This window comes from Armigeres subalbatus, chromosome 3 (assembly GCF_024139115.2).
Source record: "Armigeres subalbatus isolate Guangzhou_Male chromosome 3, GZ_Asu_2, whole genome shotgun sequence".
In the NCBI taxonomy this organism is placed as follows: Eukaryota; Metazoa; Arthropoda; class Insecta; order Diptera; family Culicidae; genus Armigeres; species Armigeres subalbatus.
This window is the reverse complement of record NC_085141.1, coordinates 54,086,994-54,098,832: the sequence shown is the minus strand read 5'-3', so window position 1 is coordinate 54,098,832 and position 11,839 is coordinate 54,086,994. Positions and strand designations below refer to the sequence as shown.

At 39.8% G+C, this 11,839-nt stretch overlaps 1 protein-coding gene across 1 annotated transcript; it reads right to left on the bottom strand.

Moving 5' to 3' along the window:
- Positions 1-2,214: 2,214 nt before the first annotated feature.
- LOC134220494 (loricrin) lies at positions 2,215-5,770 on the bottom strand. Its single transcript, XM_062699558.1, has 2 exons — positions 5,649-5,770; positions 2,215-3,545 (listed from the first exon to the last, which is right to left on the bottom strand). The coding sequence occupies exons 1-2, from the start codon at positions 5,664-5,666 to the stop codon at positions 2,928-2,930; spliced, it is 636 nt and encodes a 211-aa protein (XP_062555542.1). The 5' UTR covers positions 5,667-5,770; the 3' UTR covers positions 2,215-2,927.
- Positions 5,771-11,839: the final 6,069 nt, after the last annotated feature.

Sequence of the window (11,839 nt, the reverse complement as noted above, 5' to 3'; positions counted from 1 at the left end):
ATTCCCGGAATCCAGCCGAAATAAACAAAAAGCGCTGGATAAAATTCGTGTAAACGAAAAATTTTGATGTCCACCCTCGCGAGTGGTTACTACGATTCTTCCAATTAAGTTGACCCGATTGTCTCCACCCACCTGGCTACGTCCTTACAAGTGTTTTTATTTTATGATAGCCCTATATTCTGCTTCAGAAAGCGCTCGGAACCGATACAGCTTTCACAGACGAAGTAGATAATGAAAAGGCAAATATGTCCAACTGTCTAGCGTCTAGCTCCAACTCTGCATATGCGTATATACCAGGGATAAACGGGTACCACAGTAGATGCATAAGTATTGTATTGCTATGGCGCTTCAAATATTGTGATCAACATGTTTTGTTCAAGATGGTAGGGTAAAATGCCCAATAGTGGACCCCCTAGTAGCGAAATTTTGCTCTTCCTGGCATAAGGAGTGGAAATTGTCAAAATATTAATTTTGCGTGATGTCTAACATCAAGCTCTGCATCTCCTCTTCACGATACATACATAAAACACTCAAATACTCGACGTTATTCTTTGAAATTAACATTCTAAAGTTGGACTAAATTTGCCCTATAGTAGACCCCCTGGGGGTCCATAATAGGAAATTGCTTTCCTATAGTCGACACTTCATTTGATTTTCATGTTTCGTTTCGGGACGTTCTTCTTCCCTATTATGGACCCCCCAAAATATTCCTATAATGGACACTCTCGTTTTCATTTTTTATAGAATTGTAAAAGGACTGGACTGTAAGGTTGGCAAGTCGGTAAGTTGAACATGTTCAACTTTTGGCAAGTCAATTGAATTCAACTGAGTTGTTCAATTCACTTGCCCTGTCAAAACGCAGCTTAAGTGGTTGAAACAATGACCCATTCTCATCCCCATTTGACCCATTGTCACCCCGACTCCCTAATACTTATGCTTTTCCTGGTATTGTGCATTGCAACAAAATGACAATTTTCGTAATAATTTTCCAAGGCTCTCGAAGATGTCTAAAATTTATCCACAGTACAAATAGCACATGCTATCAAAGCATTCATCGCCATATTTAACTACGTGGTGGTCACGTTTCTAAAACTATCAAAGTAGCTTTTTCTTGTAAGGTACGATCTTAGGCGAATATCTGGCGCTTATTTTTGGTGGAGGAGTAGATTTTTTTATGACCGGTACAGTACCACCCGCTGCCATTAGGGGCCTTTCACAAATTACGTAACGCTGTAGGAGGAGGGAGGGGGTCAGGCCAAGCGTTACGATCCATACAAAAAATCAAACCTTCTATACAAAAAGTGTTACGTGGGGGAGGAAGGGGAACCAAAATCATCAAATTTAGCGTTACGTAATTTGTGGAAAAAACCCTTATGCTACGTTTTGACAGCGCAAGGGAATTGAACAACTCAGTTGAATTCAATTGACTTGCATAAAGTTGAACATGTGCAACTTTCTTTTTGTTCAAGTGAATTGAATTAAGGTGTTTACACGTTCAGTTCGCGTTCGATTCAAGCGACTTGCTCAATTCACTTGCTTTGTCTAAACGTAGCATTATGCTACCAAAGCAGCCTACTACATGCTGTAGTAGCTCCACAGTCTCTGCATATGAGAACGCCTCCACCTGGAAAATTATTTCGTTCCCAGGTCATGCCACCTTTTGACATTATCTGAAAACTTGGGATTCTGGTTTAGGAAAGCCATTTTGTATGCTTTTGTGTGTGGAGCTGAACCTAACAATATGACAAGATTTACTCCGTTACACATCACGTGAAGGTACAGTATACCCCCGCTAATCCGACAAATTTATGGCCTGATTAGATTCTGCAGCATGACGTCACGAATGAATTCGGTGAATTTTCTTGACTGATCAGTAGTACTTTCTACTAACTCCGTCAAGGGTCGAATTCGTGATTGGTTGACTGCCCCTGAGTCCAACAAGAAGTACTACTAATCTGTCACCAGATTGAGGTTACTTACAGTCGCCGCAGAACCTAATTATCGATGTTTTCCTCGTTTATCCGACTGTAAAATCCATACAAATGGACCAACATAAACCTCCTAGCACAAATTTGAAAACTGACAGCATAATGTGTTCAAATGGGTGTTTGTATTTTTTAATCTGGAAAATTCTGAATTAGCAACAATCACAAAACGGGGGCGCTGCTAGTTGATGACATTGGTGATATTATTTTTATCCATTGAAAAAATATATTTTTAACGGTGACAAATTTTTCGATTTTTTTTATTATTTTTTTGATTTTTTTGTTTTCTCGGTTACGTTTTCACTTTCTCGGTACAAAAACAACTATAACAAGTAACTAGATAAAAGAGAGATAAAAACATTTTTTTCAAGTATGTACAAAAACAAATGAATAACAAAAGTTGTTCTCGTGATGTCTCTCTCGTCGTGTAACAAACGGTGCTATAGCCAGTGCGTTACGTGTTGCTGAGAACCGGTAAGATGTTGTTCCGGGGTTCGTTACTGTTACTGAATGGATGTTCTTTCCTCACTCCACTTTGACATCGGCTACAACATCGGCTGTTGCTTTTTGCCGGAGTTATCCAACGATTGCCCGACTCCCAACCGTTGATGTTGATTGGATGGGTTGGTCCCAAACAGAGAGACAGTTTCCAGGGGGAAGGGCACTCATCGGAATACTCCGCTCGCTCAGACCCGTTTGAAAGTATAGATGATAGTATGTTGAATGTGCGTGTTTTTGTTCTTTGTAATGGTGGTGGCATGTTCTAAGTCTTGTTTCTGACAATTTTGTTCGCTACGTTCGTTGGATTTATTCGCATGATCCTTGGTACGTTGGCCGGTTCTGTTATCCAATTATGGGCTCTTTGCAGACGGTCTGAAGGTTTGGTTCTTCAGTAGCTCTGTTAGGGGCTTGAAGACTTTTCTGAATTTTTGGTTGCAGTCCTTAGAATGGAGCACCGTAGGTGCTGGATGGCCGTGATGGGGCGCCATACGAGCCAGATGGAGCTCCATATGAACCGGAAGGCACAGAGGAGGAAGCAGTTTGCAGGTATTGGGCAACCTGGATGGCTTGCCTCACTCCTTCTAGATCAATTCCAACGACACGAGAAGATCCACCGTGTGGGGCTCCGTAGGATCCACTTGGTGGGCCATACGACCCGCTTGGAGGACCATAAGATCCGCTTGGAGCACTTCCTCCAAATCCACCCGAGGACGAGCTCTGGCTTTCCTCACGGAGCAGGATCTGACGAATTTCGTTGAGCAGTTGTTGGTCAACGTTCAGACCCTCCGAGGTTTGGCCACCGACTGGAACATTTTGGAGGCTACCGCCACCGCTGGAGAAGCTTCCGGCACTGCTGAAGCTGCTCACGTAGCCAGAAGATCCACCGCTAGCGTAGCCACCGCCGCTTGAGTAGCCACCGCCGCCACTTGAGTAGCCACCGCCACTCGAGTAGCCACCGCCGCCACCTCCTTGCGAGTAGCCTCCCGAAGAAGGTCGGTTGTAGTTATAACCGGATGGTGGTTCTGCCACGGCAACCGCAGCCAATGCAAAGGCCAAAAACTGATGGAAGAAAAGCGAAAGACGGAAGGTAAACGCTTATGCTCTACTGTATGATTGTTCGGTCGATTATTAGAACTATATTTAGGTGATGTGAAGTCTGCACAATAATTTCAAGAATGCCATTAATGAGATTTTAATCATAAAGTTACAAGATTAATCCTGGTGCATTAATTCCTTTCGAAAAACCAATTTTATTCAACAAGTAGCTCTAATAAATGGTGATTTTATCGAACCTTATCAGCATAAATGAGAAAAGGAACAAAGCATGGCACATGTTCAGTTACTAAACACGATAAATTTTAAGAAAAATCTTGAGAATATATTTTCAACAGTGTGATTTAGTTGTACGAAGCAAAATCAATTTGTGAAATTTCCATCAATTACTTCACACTAGAAGTATAACTCCTTTGTCACACTTTTAGTATGAATCATCTGAAATTTTTATATGGTGGTTGAAATAGAAAATTTTAGCTTGACGTAAATTATGGCGCCTAGCTCAACGGCGTTCTGATATGCAGAGTAAGCTTATCGACCTTGTCGAAAGTTTCTCTTTGGTAGACTTAGTCATCAACTTCAACAACACCAAATGGTTGGATGAGAACTCTGGCAATCAGTGGAGAATGTTGAAAGACTCAATTTTTTTGGTAGTCAAATGGCATCAAACGGCGTTACCACGATCGACATAGACGCACGGTTTAAGAAAGCAAAGAGCTGCCTTTGCAATTTTAAAATGTGATGGGTTGGCCATACCTTACGTAAGGGCGGAAATTGAATCTGTAAGCAAGCATTAGACTGGAACCCAGCTGGCCATAGCAGCAGAGGCAGACCCAAGCGCTCATGGCGGCGTAGTCTTTATAAAGATATAAAAGAAGTCGACCGAAGTATAACTTGGTCATGGTTAAGGTGAATGCTGGGCATCGCCCAGAATACAGATCTTTCAAATCGACCCTCTGCATCACTCGGGGTGCACAGGACCCATAAGTATAAGTAAGTAGGCAAGAGATTAATCTTTCCTTATCGTAATTTATATCAACGGAAACATAAACGACACATTATTCAAACAATTTGTTTAAATATGCTTCTTCTGATTAACGTGGAAGGTGCCATCTCCGCTAGATCAGTTGTGACAGTGTTAATATTGAAGCATTTCACCAAAAAGTAATGAATCACTTCTAATAACGAAACATTTATAAATCACTTAGCTTTGTGAAAATATTTGAAGGTACTTCTGAAAGGACAGCTTCCGTCATCAACACTCAGCGCGATTATCTTCTAACGCTCTGTTGCTAGGTAAAAAAATACTTACATTTTAGTACACACACAAACATGCATACACACATACAGACGTCACTCAATTTGTCGATCTGCATCGATTAGTATAAAGTCGACCCCTTCAAGAGTCGATGCTGTATGACTCGACATAAGAAAGAACTTCGACCTTCGGAATTGGGGAGACCTTATAGTCTTTCTGTTCAATTGTTGTACGGGAAATGTGAAAAAGATTTAATCAACAATCAAGTAAATCAGATCAGCGAATATTGCTGATATAACTAATGCATCACGGAGCCCCAAATCTGCACAAGGGTCATGCCCTACTGGTGGCCTGGGATTGAGCATTTGTTATGCATTCCTTGGAATGATCTTGAATCACTGCTATTTTGGTCCTAAGCAGAATATGCGCCACTTGGTGTAAAAGAAACAGTAATTCTTTTAATTATCACTTGGAGGATGCCTGTTAAAGCTGTACCAAACATGCTTATCTGTTCCATCATCCGTTGTAGTCCCATTGGAAATTCATATCACTGTTCATATCGCAGCTGGTCTCGTATTACTGCTAAATTAACAGCTAATCACACTACCAAGATGCGCTTAACGATTGTGCTTCATCTGTTTTACATCACATAACTTTCACTATTAAAATTGGCAATGCTTGTAACTGCCGCAAGCTTTTCCACTAAAACCACAAAGTCCTTTTAAATATTATTTGTTGCTCATTGCACCAACTATTAGCAGATCTTCACTTGCCCAATGTCCTTTCAATCGAACCAATCCTTTTTCACACGGCTCTAATTGCACCAATTATGTATCCTTGATCGAACTTACCACGGCAAAGGTGTTCATTATACTTAAAATACAGGGTAGAGAATTTAGATGTTTACTGAGACGAGTGATGTGACCGAGTGTGCCTTCCGTTGGCCAAATTGCGGTCTTTATACCAACCAAAGTTACCAACCTACCAACCCGGCCGCGAAATGATAGTTCATTTTTTTGTTGTTGTTGTACTACGCCATCCTCCCGAACCCAATGAGTCTCTAGGGGTATACTCTCCCGAACCACCATCATCATCATCGCATCGGTTGGGGTTTTTCTTCTTTCTCCGCGCCACATATAATACAACAAACTACAATCCGTCTTGTTCCAAGCTACCTCCGACCCCCCGGTGCTTAAGACGATGCGACGACGAGGCAAACCGCAGAACCAGATGCAGCACGGTCGCCTTCAATATCACGATAGGGGAGACAGTGCGAAATGCAACACTGGACGGATGCCTTTACGCCAGCATCTGAAGTTGCCGCCAAATAATGCGAATATTATGCATCCATGTTTTAGTTTAGGGGCGATTCAAATTAAAACATGGATGCATAATATTCGCACTATTCACGCGTTTTTGTATACCTAGTATATGTATACTAGAGTGATTCAAATTTTGACTTTTTTGCCCCCGATGCTTAAACGATTGCATTTGCCATTTTAATAACCCTCCTAAATTTTTAGCAATTTTGGATGTAATTTGACTGTGTACACGTCATTTGAAGTTTGTATGGAAATTACTGTGAAAACTGACCCTTATGTGTATAACCGTTCCGTGAGGTGGCCCATGAGCTATTTAAATGTAATCAACACATTGCCTACATAGAATACTTCTCTAGCTGGAAGGCAGTTGTTGTTGCGAAGCGATTTCTCGTTTGGAAGCAAAGTTATGAAGAAAACAAAAATGCTCATTATTGATATTGATGTTATTCTTTTACGTGTTAAATTGAATTTCCCACGATTCAGTATTTCTCTAATAACTTTTCTTGTGATCATCAAATCGTTTCGCAACAAAGACGGCCTGTTTCCTTGTAAAATTTCTTATGTTGCAGATGTACTCATATGTTTTAGAGCTTAAAGGGAAGCGTTGGGAAACGGTTTTCCCTGAAAGTTACTGTTTTCATAGCAATTTTCATACAAACTTCAAACCGCGCGTGCTCACTCAATTTACATCCAAATTAGCTAAAAATTTAGGTGGATTAATAAAAAGGCAAATGCAATCGTTTAAGCATCGGGGGGCAAAAAAGTCAAAATTTGAATCACTCTAAATGTATACTGTCACCAAATCTTAGACCCCCTCCCCCTTCAAACCTATGACATCATTATTGAACGACCCCTTAGCTAGTTCGCTTTGGCTTATGTGACGAATATACTTGCAAAAAAGGAAAATCGTTTTTCAATGCTTCCATATTTCGTATAGTGTGATAGTGGAAGGAAGTTGATTCGAAATTCGATCAACATTTTGTGAATGTTAATGGCCACACAACAGCACAACATGTGATAGATTTAGTTCGGAAAAGGTATTGGAGGGTAAGCACTCTCTTCGGTTTGATCCCACGAAACCAGTACGCTAGACAGGTGCTTTCCCAACTAAGCTACACTCCGGGTGGCTTAATACCCGGAACATAGGCAATTAGCTTTGAATACACACTTAAAAAATCGATTTTGCTCCACAACACTCATCTGATTCTGTCTCATGTTCTGAGTATCTTCAGCAAATTTGGATGAAAACTAATTTAGCACAATAAATGTTTTTATTATACTGATCAGTGATCACAGACGCCATAAACAATCATTTCGTTAAAGCTGTGCATTTTGACCCTTTTCCCCTATTTAGTAAAGGTACCTACTTATCTTCGACTTAGTAATATCTCGTGTGCATCTTTCTCTGTCTACTGTGGGGTGGCGCTTTGTGGGGATTCCACCAAAAGTGAAGGTACATACCGCAATCGGTTGCTAGGTTCTTCAGCAGACGCGCTCGTGGGATCTTAAGCGGCCCCTCACACCGATCATCATCGCCGTCGTCATCGTTGGCAATTTGGCGGGGGTTGTATGCAGTATTCAAGTATTTCGTCAACTAGTGGAATGATCAACCACGCAGCTCGAATTCACATGGCCAATCCATCCGATCAGCCGTCCATTCTGAAGGGGTTTTGGATGCTTTTTGGACGACCCCGCATGTGCCCCGGGGGAATGTCTACGAACTCCCGCCGAGCTATTGAACAACTCAACACCACAATGCATGGCACGCAATAATCAACGGTAATAAATCCCCGATAAGTATTGGCGCATGGTGGTGTGCTTGGATGCCATTTCGTTTCAATGGGTCGCAGTCTCCTACACGGGTCCCGTCACGTACCCACTATTCCATCCGTTAAACCGGCGAAGAGGTCAGCAAGTCTGGTACTCGCGAAAAAGCCCCAATAATTTCCATGTTTCGTGAAAAAAAAGAATGCTCCATCAAAACACGAAGATGGGGCAATAAACAGTAATAAGCCATGCGCGTTATGCAAGGACGTTTACGCCGAGTCGGTCGCCAAATACAGTCGCTGATCAAATCTGTGTAGTCGGCATGTTTGCATACAAGGGGCGATAGCTTCGTCAGTTATATTCCGTTTGACAAGTGTTCATACGCGATTAGGGTTTTATTGTCATAGCGGATCACCGCAGAGCTACTTTCGTCACGAAACCGTGCCGTTGTGCAAATAGAAGTCGTACGATTTAATTAGTTTGCTTGTTGTTTTATGAGTTCGAATTAGCGTAATGTCAGTCGAATGCAAACACTTGAGTTCACGCTAAAAGAAAGAAGAATTCCTTCCTATTCTAATCATAGGAAGTGCTTACTTCTTACAAAGTAGTAGGTATTTATCACATCGCCATTTATCGCTTGGTTTTTAAAACCGTCGAATGACCAAATGAGAACCTCTCTTGTTTATTTTCTCTTTCGATTATTACTAAGCCGTACGATCATTTACATCGGATTCTTTTAGCAAAGATCTTAATAAAATAGCTGAGGTGAAAATATTGAAACAAATGCAAAACTAGCATAGATACTAGCAAAAAAAGGCATGCTATATAGGGGAACTGCTTCCGGAATTCATCTCATGGCTCCGATATTCATCCCATCAAAAACAAAGCAATGGAAAGCCATTTCATTTGTTTCTTATTTTTGTGATTTTTTACAGCAGTGAGCACGCAGCATTAGCATTAGCATTGAGCAATTCGCACAAATTCGTAGGTGATACAAGCCAAGACTATTGTATGAGAGTAGCATCACTTTCATTCGTTACCACAGATATTGATTTGGGACTAATCACTATCTCTTAGATGGAAGCAATTTACTCTCCAATAGTCGAGATCTGTCCTGGCCACGTCCTTGCGAATGCTGAGGGAGGGAAAGGATGGTTAGTTGGACACCTACTTAAGAAAAATGCAGAGAACTCTACGACCTCTCATAGGTGCCACGGGAGGTTTTGGGATTGTGTGGAAGGTTAGAACAGTAGGAATCGTTTTAGTAGAGCGTTCTTCTGAACCCATTGACCGATTTCAACCAAATTTGGAACACACATTCTTTATCTTAAGGAGAAGACAATTGGGGAGTTAGGCAGGCTCTTTGGAAAAGAGGGAGGGTATGAGGGGAGGGGTATTGCTTAGTTGCAGATCAACTCAGTGTAACTTCTGAACCCCTTGGCCGATTTCAACCAAAATTTGGAACACAAATTCTTTATCTTAATGAAACGACGATAAGAGGGGGGCACGGTGTAAACAAATGGATAATTATCGAAGTTTCATGTACCTCTGATTTTTTTTTTTCATAGAAAGTTAGGCCAGGTCATTAGAAATGAGGCACTGGGTGTTTTAAAATATTGCTGTTCCAGAGAAAACTTTCCTCTTTCCGGTTGAATTTTCAAACTACTGCAGCTGTCACTCTATATTTTTTCTCGGCTGACATGGCATTCTACGATGACAACGCAAAAAAACAGGTTGTGGTTCAGTGTATTGAAGATTTACAGGCTTGCGGTAGAACTTTGACAGCTGCGGAAAAACTTTGCGAAATCCGCAAAATGGAAAATTTTGAAAAGATCCGCAATATTTCAACGGCGATTTTTTGAAAAAAGTGATTTTTATTGTTTTCTTCTCCAATATTCGGTATAAAAAGCCAATTCAAGACAAAATTTTCAAAACGACTCATCTGCTTTTGTAAACAAAGATTCAAACGACGATTTGACGAAACTGATAGCTCTCCAACGCAAACCAACACCATCAACAGGTAGCGGAAACCTCTACCTACCTATTGATGGCGTTGGTTTGCGTGGGAGAGCTATCAGATTCGTCGAATCGGCGTTTGAATCTTTGTTTACAAAAGCATATAAGTCGTTTTGAAAATTTTGTCTTGAATTGATAATTCAGCAAAGGATGGATCACAGTAATTAACCCTCAAAATTGGAAATATACACAATTGTAGTTTTTCTGTATATAGAACCAACATTTAAACGGATCTTAGATGGTAACAAATAATTTTTTATGTAATTCAAGCGTTTCTTGAGTGTTTTTAGATTATTTTTTTTAACGTGAATTACATTTTTTTAGCAGTGTATCATCTATCTCCGGCATTTATTCTGTTCTCTGTTAAATAAAATGTCTACAATTCCATCTTCCAACATTTGCGCTAGATGACACACTGAAGTACGCCGTATTTTATAAAATTTATAACATTTTCTTTTTTGAACATATGATATAGCTCGTAACTCATGTGCACACGCTTTTTTTTTGAACTCTCACTCAGTACTATACGTAACACCTTCCACTCGTGAAATTGGAAAGGTAAAATTGGTCCTAGAACTGATTACGTAAGCCGAAGGAAACCTTATTCGTAGTGGAAATGCCTCTTAGGAAACGGTAAAAATATACCATTCACTCTGCCAATACGAAGTAGAAAGTGTAGTGTTACGGATTGAAGTAGAATGACAGGATATGTAGGAGATAAGGGAAGTGCTGAGGAAATTGTTAACCTTTGAATGTTTGTGAAGTGGGATAATGGTCCTTAATAATATCGTTGTATTTATAATGGTTTTATTGCACACTTAAAGAGTGTCTATCTTGAAGAACATTATAAAGTCATAATTATTACTTGGGATGTTTCCAGAAAAGACGTATTGCTGCTGCAAAAATGGCCTTCTCAGACGTAAGTAACCAGTTTACTGCCCATAAAAGCATGAATAACCCCCGCGGATATGGAACGAATCAAATAGCAGCATCAGAGCTTCCGTAACATGCATACAGAAAAGACATTCGCTCTATATAAAACTTTAGTTCATCCAGTAGCCATTATCGTTCATGGAACATGGAAATTATGAGAAGCTTTTGTGGTTTTCAAGTAAAATATGATGTGTACCACAGAAACTATGAGACAGTGTATCAAGAGGAAAATATTATGAATCAAATAAAGTATGGCAGACTGACAATGGGCTGGCTATCTAGTACGAATGTTGGAAGAAAACAAAAGCAAATACAAGATTGACCAGAGAACTGGATAAAAGCTGGAAACGGATGATAATTGCAGGAACAGATTGTGATTCATGCAAAAATTAAAAAAAAATCCAAAAAAACTTCTAAAACGCTCAAAATATAGAAACAAATGATTTTTCAACATTTTTTATCCGTTTAAAAATTGGTTTTATAAAAACAAATGTTACGTATGTGTATAATTCCAATTTTGAGGGTTAATTACTATGATTCATCCCTTGCTGAGTTGTCAATTGACTTTTTATACCGAATATTGGAGCATGAGCATCCCAAGTAACACCGAAAACATCATTATTAACGAAGATCTAATAATGATGTTGAATAAAGGTCGGGAAAATGAAATACAAAACATGTTATGTTCAAGGAAAGCTATGATAAGGTTTTTGAAAAACATACAGCAATTTGATCAGAAAAGAAGTTTCATACTACATTCTCACAACTTGCTGATAACATGTCGATTTTTGACATTTGTTTGGTTTTTTGAGATGTTTCGTTTTACATTCTCACAACATAAAACATGTCTACAGGAAGATTTTACGAACAAGGTCATAACATGTTCATTTTTTGACATTTGTTTCGTCAGAATATATACCCCAATGATAGCAGTTTAGCTAAAATATGCATTTTGAACGTAATTTCAACATCTTTTAAGATCAATGTAATGAACGTTCTTCATC